At 41.3% G+C, this 15,894-nt stretch overlaps 1 protein-coding gene across 1 annotated transcript in view; it reads left to right on the top strand.

Annotated features, from left to right (window-relative positions):
• Positions 1-15,894, top strand: part of TGFA (transforming growth factor alpha) — a 65,372-nt gene that overhangs the window by 36,294 nt on the left and 13,184 nt on the right. Inside the window, exons 3-5 of the mRNA XM_073653597.1 lie at positions 7,542-7,659; positions 10,365-10,514; positions 11,526-11,635. Coding sequence (XP_073509698.1) covers positions 7,542-7,659; positions 10,365-10,514; positions 11,526-11,635 — 378 coding nt within the window. The remainder of the gene's footprint in view (positions 1-7,541; positions 7,660-10,364; positions 10,515-11,525; positions 11,636-15,894) is intronic.

The raw sequence follows: 15,894 nt of genomic DNA, 5'->3' as shown, positions 1-15,894 counted from the left end.
TAAATCAGGTTATTGTGCAGAGTAGAAGACTTCAAAGAAACAGACATCTGTGATAAAGTTCAAAGCAGCTGTAAACAGGTGGTCACAAAAGTTCAGGGTTTAATCACTACTGGAATAATAAGGTGCGGAGTGAGGGGGCAGGGAAGACAATGCACCTGGTAGGTGGCCTGGTGAACCCGCCAAGACCATCCAGGCATAGCAGACTGTGCGAAAATAATGGAAGCAAGTAAATAAAATTGCAATTGTTCCCGACAAATAATATCCTGTGTCTTCAAATGACCTGACATTGTTTTATATCTATATTTACCCGCAGGTGTAGACCAAGAGTATCCCAAACTAGGTGTAGAAGGATAAGGGGATAACCTTGACTTTACCAACTACTGTATTCATTATACGTGGCAGGTTATGGTCAGTTACAGTAGTCAAGTGGCCAGAATGCCCAAATCCTAATTTGCTTTTCTGTCTCCAGTTTTCTAGACTTTTCACGGGATTTGTTTGATGTTGTGCTTGGTGTTGTGCGTCTCACGTACATAAGTGGGTCCTACAAGTGAAATCACTGGTGGCTCCACTATAAACATGTGTGGCGCTCTGCTGCGCACTGGTGCCACAGATCCCAGAGGGGTGCATGGATGGAATTCTCCCCAGTGGCCTCACTACATGCAGACATCTCCACCCAAGTCCACTAGATGAAGCCCTGTCAGGTATATAAATACTGGGGGGTGGAGTTCAGGAAGTCAGTCAGTGGGAAGCAGACAGTGTGACACCATGCTGCCACTCCAGATAAGCTGAAGTCTGTGTGGCTGAAGGCCAGGCTAGGCCCAAGCTGCGGGCTAGTCTGGCCAGTGAGAGCCTGGAGCGGGCTAGAAGGCAAGTGAGAGTTCCTGTCAGGCACAGACAGGGACAGAACTCAGGGAGTCTGCATGAGAGAGTCTGCAGACTGAGGAGAAGAAGGAGAAACGCATAGGGGGCAGAGGAGCATAACAGGCTCACCCCGAACCATATACCGGACACCGAGTCCGCGCCTACTGGGATCTTTATGACCAGTAGGAACAACCGGAATCCCTGGAGAACTACAAGTCCCAGGTTAACCAACCGCTGACCACAGCAACAGGGTTAGGTACCACTAAGGCTCCAGCCACTGTGATTTCCCCCAAGCATCTGAAGGCCCGGCTGCAGAGTACCCCACGGCCCTGGGGGCGCGTCACATGCATGCTCTGCATTGCATGCATGTTTATTTCAGAGGGTAGAGGTGAAAAAGAGAGGCCTGGCAGTGGCGTGTGTCTGCTGTCAAAGAAGTTCCAATGTACATTAGGTTTTGGGTCATTCCTGCAAAAATTGGCAATATCATTCGAGCTTTCTCTAGCTTTTACTTTTATGGTCACCTTTAAAGGGTAAATAATATTTATTCGCTCACTTGTCACTATTTACCTTTTTCCTTCAAAATTAAAGGAGTTCTCCAGTTTCAGATGAAAAATATAGAAATCCAGCAATCCCGATGACCACCAAGTCCAAGCCCATAAGGATAAGATCTGGGCATTCAATGGCTACATCCATGTAATTGTTGGAGCTCGTAGCTCTTGGATCTTAGATCTCCACTGGTAGAATCTTTTCAAAATGTTTTTATGTAATTTTAGATGATCACCTGTTTAATGTATATCCTGTATCATTCTCATTCCCTCTTGTATGAGTCATTGGTGTAGGAGGGATTGCTAGGCTTTTCTCCACTCGTGGAGAAGATTCAGCTTGCTGCTGTATCTCTGCATCTAAATCATACTTGCCAACTCAACACATGTATGGGATGCTACTGGATTAAAAAGGCATCCCGGACTCCTAAAAGACTTGGTAAAGTTCCTGGGCACCACATAAGTGTCTTGGAAAGCAATGCTCCCTTATCTCCTTTATTGCTGTGACGCCTAGCCCCAGAATCCACATGTGCATTCAGAGAAAGGAACAGGGCAGGGAAGGGTTGTGGCATCACACTTCGAGTGCCAAAATCCCCCACTTTAACGACCCCATTTTGAAAAGTTGCAATTATGATGTTAATATCCTGTCTCTCTTAGTGTCCCCCAACAATCTGAGCATATGCTCCCCCCCCAAACATGGGCTACAACCTCAGTATTTTTGTGTTCTACTAATAGATTCGAATGTCTCCCAACTATGCACAAATTACCAATGTTTATCACTTTTTTGCCCTAAGGACTCATTTACACTGGGCGACTTACAGTTACACGGATTATTTAATAGCCTGTTTAGACATGATGTGCATCAGAATGATAAATCATAGATCGCTCTGTGCGCATAGGCTGCTATAGTTCTTGGCAGCACGTGTCCTGTTTACCCACGTCGATGTGCTGCCGAGAATGATTATTTTTTAATCAAGCTTAAAAATCGTTTCATCCGACGAACAACCATTTTGCTCGTTTGTCGGGTGATTGGCTGCCTGTTTGGAGTGGCCGATTATCGGGAAACAAGTGTCCCTAGGAACGCTCATTCACAATAGTCATCCAGTGTGAATGCACCCTAAGTGATAACAGCTTTTAGTGAGTGCTAGGTGACACTGACCCCGTATTCTTCAGAAAACAAGTAGTATCATTGTGGAATGACCTGGTTTCTCCTGGCGCTTATAAAACGATTACTTATTTGTCAGCTCCCCTCACCCAGGGAATTTCTAAGCTGTTTAGCGAATTCCAATATAACCACAAAGTGAGGCCAAGACGACTGCAGGTAGAGCAAGTTAACCCATCAAATTACAGAAATTACGGCGGATGTCTCTAGGTCCTTCCTAGATCATACCTTCATTACGTTAGTAGTCACAGTCCTTCTGGTCTGTTGGAAAGATTTTCCTAATGGCTGACGGCTGATTTATAAGTACGTGGATTATGGTGGAGAGACTGATCTTTAATTTATGTGACTGTTGCAGCTGACTCGTATTGGGGGATCATTACCTCAATGCTAATAGCAACCTATAGGAATTAATGGACTGACTTGTATTACTAAGCATCAGGTCAGCCCTATGGCATATGTATGTTGTAGGGAAAACTAATCATATTTTTTGACAAAATCATAGTCAGAAGATGTGTATATAATTTGCATTAAAGGACAGTCTGCATTCAGACACTAGTACTGAACATAGGGGGCCTATTTGAATTTTTAATATGGGGTACCATCCCTGTGTTACTAATTGCCATCACACCTGTCTACCCACCCCACAGATGGGTGTCCCTGTGCCCCAAAATAAAATCTGCTTTTATGTATCTGGCATTTATAATGCTAATGCCTTCTTATGTGCGTTCGACTGCTGTGCTTGCACACCCTTTAAGTATTTGCTAACATTGGTATCACTCGAGCGCAGTTCAGTGTAGAAAAAAACAAACTGCACTTTACTCACTGACTCTCGGTCCACTACTAAGTTTCCGCCGACGCTCCTCGTGCCGCCATTGGCTGTAGCACTGACATCACGTCGACAGAGCGGCAGCCAATCAGTGAGCTCAGCGGCTCTAAGGGGGGTGGTCCTTCTTCATTGAGCACTGTGATTGGATGCGTACTTTCGACGTGAAAGTGAGTATGGCCGCCAATGCTAAACACAGCGGCGGAGACTCAGAGGTGGACCGAGGGATGGTGAGTAAAATACAGTTTGTTTGTTTTATACCAAGCTGTGCTCAGGGATCAAGATTTCCTGAAAGTGGACAACATCTCTTTAAGTATGGAAGGCCAGAGAGGGTTCATAAATAATGAAGTGAGGTCTGTAACTATAGTGGGTACAGAGGTGTAGCCACACATGCGCCCTGGAGCATAATGGGGGCCAAAGGTCTATTTTGCCTATATGAGAAAACCAATTCTATTAAAGGAAATCTGTCATCAGTTTTTTGACAATCTGAGAGCAGCATAATGTAGAGACACAGACCCTGATTCCAGCGGTGTGTCACTTACTGGGCTGAGTGCTGAAGTTTTGATAAAATCACTGTTTTATCAGAAGATTATCACTAGAGGACTAGTAAACCTGCTAACAGGTAGCCCTTCATATTCATGAGTTCTATGTAACCCCGCCCCCACCACTGATTGTCAGCTTTCTGCCTATGTAGAGTGTATTCAGAAATATGCCAATCAGTGGTGTGGGCAGGGTTATACAAAGCTCAGCATTCAGAGAACTGCTAGATCTGCTGCAGAGAAAACTGTGATTTTATCAAGATAACAGCGAGAAGTCCAGTAAGTGACATCACTGGAATCAGTGTTTCTGCCCCTACATCATGCTGCTCTCGGATGGGGTATTAAAAACCTGGTGACAGATTATCTTTAAAGACCCATTATAGTTTGGGGACCTGTTCAAGATTTTGGATTGGAGCCACAAGCTTTAAGTTATGCCACTAATTAGGGTACCCTGGGGTAAGCCTCCATTCTCATTGCATTTGTGTGGGTTGGTTCCATGATATTTATGGCCAAACTGTATAGTATATGTATAGAAAGCAATGCGGCTGCATGACACCAATTCATTGCTTCTATCCTTGAGCCCACAGCTTAGGACTTCCAGCAAAAGGAAAAAACTCAGACTTTGGTCTGGTATTTGGTCTGGTATTTGATGACTTCATATAGTAACCCCATATCTGTTTATCTTCTACTGGAGCCAAAGGATTGGAAGTCTCTCATTGGGCACATGGGGGTTACATAAAGTACTGGGCTCATAATAGGGCATCAGGGGAAACAGTACTTTAGGCAGTATTTATTTGTACAGAAGGTGAACAGGACTATGATACTTATCATGCTGTAAAGTAAGTATGTAACAGAAACCCTGAGATATTCATATTTCGGTACCATAAGAGAAAGATTGGGAGTGAAAAATAAAGCGAAAACTAAATTTGCTGAAAGTTTCTAACGCCATCATATGTTATCATATCTATACTTCAAAATATCTCCTGTAAAATATAAGGTCAGAAATTGGAACAAATCAAGCCAGACATTTCACTGGAAGCAAGGATCACCAAGCTACGACTTGCCTACTTTGGACACATCATACAAAGAAAGCAATCACTGGAGAAGGACATCATGGTGGGAAGAATAGAAGAACAAGGAGCAGAGGAAAACTATCAACCCGATTGCTTGATACTATCAATGTAACGGCAGATAAGGCCCTGGTGGACCTATCTAGGCTTGCACAAGATCGATCTTCCAACAAATCATTCATCCATCAAGTTGCCATAGCTCGAGATCGAGCCAAAGGCAGTTAGTAGTAGTGCGGGCTTGATGACAAGAGCTTACAATGTATAAGAAAGTAGAAGTGACACAAAGGATAAAAATTACTTATTGTCTACGAATTTTTGAAAATAAATAAGGTTATTCATGTAAACCTGCATGAACCAATCATCCATCATTATCTATACGGTATATGTCCAGATACGGAATTCCATCGAGTGCATGGAGTATGTGAGAAACAGATGATAGAAAGGACCAGATTCTGAGGAAAATTTAGGAGGAGAGAACAGGGAAGAGTTATAATTGTGAGGTGATTTGATAGGCCAGTCTAAAGAAATGTGTTTTTATGGTAGGCTTAAAACTGTGGACTCTGGGAATGATATGGATTGTCTGCGGTAGTGGATTCCAGAGAACTGACGCAGCACTAGAAAAGTCTTGGAGACAGTTGTTGGAAGTTTAGATAATGGAGAATGTTACAAGAGTTGAAAAAAGAAAAAAAAATCTCACCGTACTATATCATCTCATGCCTGCTTCAACTCAGTGGAGTACCGTATCCAAGACTATGCCCTTAGTCATAGAGCGCTCAGCCCCAGAAACGCGTCAGAGTGTTTTACTGCCAGCATTTGGAAATTTTTATTCTCCTTTTTGATATGAAATAAAATTTGAAGATTGTTTTAACGCAGGGGATGGATCTTTCTGCAAGACAATGATCCAAAACACCGCTCCAAATCTACTCAGGCATTCATGCAGAGGAACAATTACAATGTTCTGGAATGGCCATCCCAGTCCCCAGACCTGAATATCATTGAACATCTGTGGGATCATTTGAAGACGGCTGTCCATGCTCGGCGACCATCAAACTTAACTGAACTGGAATTGTTTTGTAAAGAGCAATGGTCAAAAATACCTTCATCCAGGATCCAGGAACTCATTAAAAGCTACAGGAAGCGACTAGAGGCTGTTATTTTTGGAAAAGGAGGATCTACTAAATATTAATGTCACTTTTCTGGTGAGGTGCCCATACTTATGCACCTGTCAAATTTTGTTTGAATGCAGATTGCACATTTTCTGTTAGTACAATAAACCTCATTTCAAGGCAGAAACATTACTGTGTCCAACAGTTATTACATATATCAAACTGAAATAGCTGTTGCAAAAACACCAATTTTTATAAAACATTAAGCTTAAGATTAATAGGGGTGCCCAAACTTTTTCATATAACTGTATGTGTTCTGTAGCGGATGGACAACCAGCGCAATGACTGGCACAGGGTGGAGGCATCTGTGTAGCCGCTGGACAGGAATATGAACTAGAATGACATAACTACAGATGTAACTGATCACCTCACCCATCACAAAGTGTATGGATGCATTTCTGCTATTCTTTTGTACCCTCTCATTTCACATCAGCTGTCGTAGTAGCTTATGGCTTCATATAAAGGGTGTTATATCTCCACTTCCAGTTCTGCATTTCACATTCAATTCAAAGCTGAAGTTTTACAGGCCTGACATAACTACAGTGGAAGCTGATGACCTCACCAGTCACAAAACCTATGGATGTTTTTACAGGACATTTTCCATAAAGTATATGGTACCCATGTGACGTATAACACTTCTGAGTCACAGTTTATCCTTGTTCCATGGTTACAGCACAGCTCTATGGGGCTTTTACTATTACACAATGTTTTTCTATGTATTTCTTATGTGAAATATGAAGTGAGACTCTGATTTGCGTCATTGGATTAAACTAAAATATATGTTCTGTTCTAATTGTGATAATTGTTATATTAATGAGCATTGGGATTTTGGAAAAGGTTTTCTCTTGTGAGCCAGACGTGCATGTTATAGATCGGGAAGCGAGATAAATGACAGCTGATGATTATACTATGTATAGGGTGAGCGGTACACATAATAAGAGACAATTGTGTCGCTCCTGTGTCCTCTATGAGAAAGCCACCGAATTACACTTTGGCCGGCAGCCTAGCTGCAGAACAATGCAATCCAAAATCGGACATGCATGATCAACATCCCCTCCGACCATCGGTCAGATGGCGAGCCCATACACATTAGACTGTTGGCCAAACTCGTCGTTATCAGTGGGTTCGGCTGACAATAGTCTAATGTGTATGGGGGCCTTAAGAGAGAGTATGATAATACGAAGCTGTAGGAATCATCTGCCTGATGTGATGAGTTCAGCACCCTAAAATATAAGGCACATAAAGTATATCCAAAAGTCTAAATACTTATAGTAATCCTGCATACGAAACATTTAGCAACAACACAAGCTTTTAAAGACCTAGTATATGTACAATGTATCTACATCACTCCATTATCATGTGCTTTTATCTTTTGCAGATCCTCCAGTTGCAGCTGCCGTGAGGTCTCACTTTCTGGATTGTCCAGATGCCCACATTAATTTCTGCTTCCATGGAACTTGTAGGTATCTAGTGCAAGAAGAAGAACCAGCCTGTGTGTAAGTTACCATTCACTGGATCACAGTAGGGATATGTTGGATTTATTGAACAATATTTGCATTGGAAACCTCAGTGTCAAGGAAGTTGGTCATAGACTTGTTGATGTTTTCATAGAAGTTTTCTCATTTTAGCAAAACTTTGTCAAATTAAATATTTTCGATGCAGCACATGGAAAATGCTGCTGTATTAAAAGGAGCTATGTGCCACCAAGGCAAATCCGAGTGCAAATTTTAGAAATTTGTCAGTGGATTAAACTAGTCTACTTGACATGGCTCCAGGGTTAACAGTAACAACGGTATGTTCACCTTTCTACACATTTTTACAGTTTATATATAGCTTAGATACAAAAAGTTGAACAACTTTACAGATACATTGTATTACTGATCTTGTTCTGATGCTGAGTTACATACAGAGCAGCACTCGCTATTCACTTTGATTAAAGGGGTTGTCCATGAATTTACAATTAATGACCCAACTGTTGGATAGGTCAACAATATGAGATCTGTGGGAGCCGACATCCGGTACCGCAACCCATCAGCTGAAATCAGTTCCAACAGCAGCCGGCTATAAGCAATATACAGCACAGAACTCTTCAGCCCTGTACAAGGTTTAGTGACCACTGCCAAGTATTGAAGTTTATTCATCCATTCTTTAATTGTTAAGTTCCAGGCAACCATTTGAAGGACTCAGTCTCTGCACAATGTGGGCATTATATGCTATACTTATCAACTTTATACCCTTTTTTCCTGGGAAGTACCCTTTACGGTGGCCCACACCCTACTCTACATCCTGAATGTGCCTCTGCCCCACTACATTATACTGTAAGATCTCAGCTAAATTGTTAGGGAAGTGTCAGTTGACAAGATTGCTGACTGTTTCCTATTGTAACCCGTAGAATTATAATTGAAACTCTGGTTCATAATATAGACCGCAACTTAAAGGGGTTTTCCAGAACTATTTAATTTTTTATACCATGGGCCTAAAAACTAACAGGCAGGTAGTTGGAACAGAGGAAACTACCTGCCTGTTCAACCCGGTGCTGGCTTGGAGTGGTCATCGATGATTCAGCTGCTCCATGTCAACAGAGCAGCTCTTCTTCTTCTGGGCTGCTGTGTCGACGGGGCGTGACTGCCGACGTCCTACTAATTGACTGCCAGCTCCCTGCAGTTAGGCAGCGGGGAGCCGGCTGTCAATCAGCAGGATATTGGCAGTCACACCCCGTCAACAGAGAAGAGTGGAAGAGAAGCAGCTGCTCTGTTGATGTGACGTGAGCTGAAGCTGCTGAATCGCTGGCAGGAGCGGTCTGTGACCCCTCTGTTGCTAACTACCTGCCTGTTGTGCCCGGCACCGATCTCTGCCGGCACAATACAGGCAGGTAGTTAGCAACCTACCTGCCTGATAGTTCTCAAGCCCATAGTAAAAAAAATAGTCCTAGATAAAACCTTTAAGATCAGATCAGTGCAAAATAAGTCATGAAATACATTTACAACATTGCTTTTTTTTATTTATTTTTTAGAAAATATCTGCTTTTAAACCTTAAAATCAATTAAGGACAGTCATTGGTCTGATCATCTGCATATGCAGGGAATTAATTAATTTTTAGGCATCAGCAGTAATGTGCACTGAGCCAATGAGAATAGATAGGCTGGAGTCAGAGAGTTTAGGGTTTGGTTTAAAATACAATGAGCTCCATGTTTTTTAAACATTTAAGAGCTATTTAGAAGTAACTGATATGTCACAAAATTGAAAATGATGAATGTTTTTGGATAATTTATAGCATAAACATTTGGAATTAATGCAAAATGTACAACAATAGATCAATAAATCCAAATTACACAGGAGTATATCACCTTTGCAACAATTTTTATTGCATCTAAACTGAAAAATGAAGCAATTCTGAATAAAATGATCCTACTGGTATATGTAGAAAGCTACAATGCAGACTTGTGTTATCATGGTAACAGACTACAAGAAAGCCCTGTGTAGTCTGATTCTGCAGCCATGAATTACTTTACTCCCTAATATTGTCCGTAAGTTATCAAAAAGAGGAAAAAGAAGGCAAAAGTAACATCAAATTACACAGGGTTGTTTCTAATCTCCTTCACATATATATGTACATTTTTAATACAACTTTTTACAAAGTTTCTATGAAAGTCTGTCCAATGGTGAGCTATGAGACTAATGCTTCAAAGTCCCAGTCTAGTCTCCCGTTGCTACCAAGCTTCATGAAATACGGGCGGTACAAGGTCGTGTGAGTTTTTCGCTGTAGCTAGGTAATAAGGTAATATGGACTTCAAACCTGCTGCCTCATCTACGCTCCTCTAGATATCAGTATAAAACAGATAACCTTTGATTTCCTCGCCATTCATAGAATAACTAGGAAAGACCGGATCTGATAACGTTATGCGTAGTTTTACGTCATTTATTTGATTGACAGTTTTACCCTGTTGGCTGTCACTCTTAAAATTTTCAGAGAACAAAATAAATAGTTCCATGGAGAAGACGTTGTTATTTTTTACACTTTCAATGGGGATATTTAATAACATTGTCGAATAAATGAATATGATAGCAAACTTCTGTATATATGCTGCAAGATGTGTAACATATCTGGAATAAAGTATGAGTTGCATAGCGAAGAAGCTTCCATTACAGAGACAAGATAGTTAGACCGCCGTTGACATTGCGTCCTCGTCTTGTCTTCCAGATGTCTTCCAGGCTTTGCCGGCAAACGCTGTGAGCATGCCGACCTCCTGGCAGTTGTGGCTGCAAGTCAGAAGAAAAACACCATCACAGCACTGGTGGCAGTAGCAGTGATATGCACGGGTCTTCTTATTACGGGCTGTATATTAATGCAGTAAGTAGGACAATTCATTTTCCTTTAAGCAAATTTTCTAGTTGAGACAATTCTGCATTCAGGTGACCATAAGGATATTGTTAAAGGGATTGTCCACCTTTGGGGCAATGTTTTTTTTACCGAAAGGGAATCAGTCAGCAGTTTTTTATCATTTTGTGACGTAGGGGTAGAGAGTCTGATTCCTGCGATGTAACACTTACTGGACTACTTGGTGCAGTTTTGAAAGAATCTCTGATTTCTTTGCTGTAGATGTAGCAGTGCCCAGAATGCTGAGCCCTGTATAACCCCGCCCACACTCCTGATTGGCTGCTTCCTGTGTACACTGTACATTGTCAACAAGCAGCCAATCAGTTGTGGTGATGCTGATACACAGATTAGCTGGACTGACCTGTACATGACACCTAGTCCTGTAGTGATAATCTCCTGCTGATAATATACTGACTGTATTGAAGTTACAGCAAGCTGCTGAGCAAGTGACACATCCCTGGAATCATCGCTTTTCTCCAACAACATTTCTGCCTTTCCACAGTGATATATTGTATTTGTTCGTCCACATGGGCTTAAGTGATTTATTAATCCGAAGAAAGTCCTATAGTTAGACAGAAACATGATTTTTGTTTGGATTGCTCTATAATAAATTTTTCACACGCAGATTTGGTCAGTGAAAAAAATCTGCACTGCCCCATTAAATAATATTGGACCGAGTGATGTCCATTTTTTTTCAACGGACAGCAATCAGACCAAAACTATGGTTGCGTGAACGAGCCCTTACAGGCAAAAAATGCATCTGAGCTAATTGCAGCAAGGTTTGTTGACCCCTGTCCAAAAACACAGAAGTGACCAAGAAAGGGTAAGCTCCAACCAAGTAGAACTTTGAGCTTACTGCATTACTGATTTTTATCTTGACTCTGGATCAAAGACCACAAAAATACCATTTACCTTTAAAGGCAATAGAGAAAAAAAAATAATAATCACCCTCCCGTACACTTAGAATGCCCTCTTGTGTTACAGTTGTTGCAGCTGGAAAAAGCACCGTGAGTGGTGTCGATCAGTGATGTGTCGGCAAGAGAAACCAGATGGACTCTTCAAAGGGGGAGCCTCCTGCTGCAAGTCAGAGACAGGTAACTGCATCAGGGATGACGTGAGAATGAGGCAGAGGGCGATGAATATTTTATGCTGCTTAACTAAACTAATGTCATAAGTGTTAGTGTACAAATGACAAATCTGATGTCATTGCATTAAAAGCTCGACACCCAGTCTGAAGATGAGTGAGCATTAATTACAAGGAGGCTTAAGTAAATGGACATCACACCTGCTTAAGAGATGAGTGTGAAGGGAGTATGTGTGATCTCTGGCTAATTCTTACATAATACTCAGCCACAAATATCTATAGGTAGACCTAGATGCCGCAGCAAGTCAGTGATCTGCCCAACATTAAGCAGTTAAAGTGTTGGCATCAACAATGCTCTCATGCCCCCTGCCTCATGGCTCCTTATCCATGGTTGAACATATCATTGCTGCAAGCACATGGGCCCAGGAGGTAAGGGGGCCCACTTCTAGCTCCAAAGTAGCAAGAAACATCTGTCATAGACACATTATTGGACTGCAAAAGGCCCATAAATTTCTTGCCCAGGAGCCCTCTTTTTGCCTTTGTCCTCCGGTGTCCCTAGCTATTGGCATCTCCATATTTGGTTGTGCACCAGTGGTACCAAGGATGCCATACCATTACTAAAATGTAAGACTAGGATCAAAATCAGTTACCTGGCACAACATTAATAGTTCATTTACACTTGCCTATTTCAGGGCAACGAGAACTTATCGACTCTATACAAGACCATCAGCATTTGTTTCCACAGGCCAAGGAGAAATAATGGGAACAAAACGATTGCTAATTAGTAGGGATGAGCAGACCTGTAGAAGTTTGGGTTCTGGTACCCGACCCAAACTTTATTTCAAAATTCAGCTCGGGTACCAGAACTGTACCCGACCTTAAACCAGAACCAGAACCCCATTGAAAACAATAGGGACCCGAACTTTTGAGCTGGAAAATTCTCTTTCTTTCCTCCCAGAACTCCAAACATTGCAATGAACTTCCGGGAGAAGTCCGTGTTCGGCATTTAGTACCGGACACTAACTGTCCAGTGTGAACCCCGAACTTTTAAGTTCGGCTTCGCTCATCTCTACTAATTAGCTGAAATTGCTAATATTGCTCTGTCCTAATATATATATTTATATATATACAACCCCTGGCAAAAATTATGGAATCACCAGGCTCGGAGGATGTTCATTCAGTTGTTTAATATTGTTGAAAAAAAGCAATCAAGAAATCAAGATTAAAAATGTGGTACTCAGTAAGGGTAATTTTTTTCAGACCAAGCAGTGGGAAAAAATTGTGGAATCACTCAATTCTGAGGAAAAAATTATGGAATCATGAAAAACAAACACACAAAAGATCACTCCAATACATCACTAGTATTTTGTTGCAACACCTCTTTAATAACAGCTTGCAGTCTGAGGCATGGACTTAATGAGTGACAAACAGTACTCTTCATCAATCTGGCTCCAACTTTCTCTGATTGCTGTTGCCAGATCAGCTTTGCAGGTTGGAGCCTTCTCATGGACCATGTTCTTCCACCAAAGATTTTCAATTGGATTGAGATCCGGGCTTTTTGCAGGCCATGACATTTACCTTATGTGTCTTCTTTCAAGGAATGTTTTCACAGTTTTTGCTCTATGGCAGGATGCATTATCATCTTGAAAAATGATGTCATCATCCCCAAACATCCTTTCAATTGATGGGATAAGAAAACTGTCCAAAATATCAATGTAAACTTGGGCATTTATTGAAGATGTAATGACAGCCATCTCCCCAGTGCCTTTAACTGACATGCAGCCCCATATCATCAATAACTGTGGAAATTTGCATGTTCTCTTCATGCAGTCATCTTTATAAATCTCATTGGAACGGCACCAAACAAAAGTTCTAGCATCATCACCTTGCCCAATGCAGATTCGCGATTCATCACTGAATATGTCTTTCATCCAGTCATCCACAGTCCACGATTGCTTTTCCTTAGCCCATTGTAACCTTGTTTTTTTCTGTTTAGATGTTAATGATGGCTTATGTTTAGCTTTTCTGTATGTAAATCACATTTCTTTTAGGCGGTTTCTTACAGTTCGGTCACAGACATTGACTCCAGTTTCCTCCCATTCGTTCCTCATTTGTTTTGTTGTGTATTTCCTGTTTTGGAGACATATTGCTTTAAGTTTCCGGTCTTGACGCTTTGATGTCTTCCTTGGTCTACCAGTATATTTGCCTTTAACAACCTTCCCATGTTGTTTGTATTTGGTCCAGATTTTAGACACAGATGACTGTGAACAGCCAACATCTTTTGCAACATTGCGTGATGATTTACCTTCTTTTAAGAGTTTGATAATCCTCTCCTTTGTTTCAATTGACATCTCTCGTGTTGGAGCCATGATTCATGTCAGTCCACTTGGTGTAACAGCTCTCCAAGGTGTGATCACTCCTTATTAGATGCAGACCAATGAGCAGATCTAATTTGATGCAGGTGTTAGTTTTGGAAATGAAAATTTACAGGGTGATTCCATAATTTTTTTCTTCAGAATTGAGTAATTCCATCATTTTTTCCCTCTGCTTGGTCTGAAAAAAATTACCATTACTGAGTACCACATTTTTAATCTTGATTTCTTTTAATTTTTCTTAAAGCCCTAAAGCTGCCATTGGAAATTACTTTAGTTTTGTGCCATGTCTGTGATCTGCTTTTTTTCAACAACATTAAACAACTGAATGAACATCCTCGGAGCCCAGTGATTCCATAATTTTTCCCAGGGTTTGTATATACAGGTGCTTCTCACAAAATTAGAACATCATCAAAAAGTTAATTTATTTCAGTTCTTCAATACAAAAAATGAAACTGATATATTATATAGAGTCATTACAAACAGAGTGATCTATTTCAACTGTTTATTTCTGTTAATGTTGATGATTATGGCTTACAGCCAATGAAAACAAAAAAGTCATTATCTCAGTAAATTAGAATACTTTATAACAACAGCTTGAAAAATGTTTTTAAAATCCAAAATGTTGGCCTACTGAAATGTATGTTCAGTAAATGCACTCAATACTTGGTCCGGGCTCCTTTTGCATCAATTACTGCATCAATGCGGCGTGGCATGGAGGCGATCAGCCTGTGGCACTGCTGAGGTGTTATGGAAGCCCAGGTTGCTTTGATAGCAGCCTTCAGCTCGTCTGCATTGTTGGGTCTGGTGTCTCTCATCTTCCTCTTGACAATACCCCATAGATTCTCTATGGGGTTAAGGTCAGGCGAGTTTGATGGCCAATCAAGCACAGTGATACTGTTGTTTGTAAACCAGGTATTGGTACTTTTGGCAGTGTGGACAGGGGCCAAGTCCTGTTGGAGAATGAAATTTCCATCTCCAAAAAGCTTGTCGGCAGAGGGAAGCATGAAGTGCCCTAAAATTTCCTGGTAGACGGCTGCGCTGACTTTGGTCTTGATAAAACACAGTGGACCTACACCAGCAGATGACATGGCTCCCCAAACCATCACTGATTGTAGAAACTTCACACTAGACCTCAAGCAGCTTGGATTGTGGCCTCTCCACTCTTCCTCCAGACTCTGGGACCTTGATTTCCAAATGAAATGCAAAATTTACTTTCATCTGAAAACAACATCTTAGACCACAGAGCAACAGTCCAGGGTTTTTTCTCCTTGGCCAAGGTAAGACGCTTCTGGCATTGTCTATTGGTCATGAGTGGCTTGACACAAGGAATGCATCACTTATAGCCCATGTCCTGGATTCGTCTGTGTGTGGTGGCTCTTGAAGCAATGACTCCAGCAGCAGTCCACTCCTTGTGAATCTCTCCCAAATGTTTGAATGGCCTTTTCTTAACAATCCTTTTTCTAGGCTGCGGATATCCCAGTTGCTTGTGCACTTTTTTCTACCACACTTTTTCCTTCCACTCAACTTTCCATTAATATGCTTGGATACAGCACTCTGTGAACAGCCAGCTTCTTTAGCAATGACCTTTTGTGGCTTACCCTCCTTGTGGAGTGTGTCAGTGACTGCCCTCTGGACATCTGTCAAGTCAGCAGTCTTCCCCATGATTGTGGAACCTACTGAAACAGACTAAGGGATGCGTAGGAAGCCTTTGCAGGTGTTTTTTGTTAATTATTCTAATTTACTGAGAAAATAATTTTTGTGTTTTCATTGGCTGTAAGCCATAATCATCAACATTAACAGAAATAAACACTTGAAATAGATCACTCTGTTTGTAATGACTCTATGTAATATATGAGTTTCACTTTTTGGATTGTAGAACTCAAATTAACTTTTT

The sequence above is a fragment of the Phyllobates terribilis genome, unplaced genomic scaffold (genome assembly GCF_046119375.1).
Source record: "Phyllobates terribilis strain yellow unplaced genomic scaffold, ASM4611937v1 Scaffold_11__3_contigs__length_659146591, whole genome shotgun sequence".
Taxonomy (NCBI): Eukaryota; Metazoa; Chordata; class Amphibia; order Anura; family Dendrobatidae; genus Phyllobates; species Phyllobates terribilis.
Note: the sequence above shows the minus strand (reverse complement) of the source record. Positions and strands in the feature narration are given on the sequence as shown.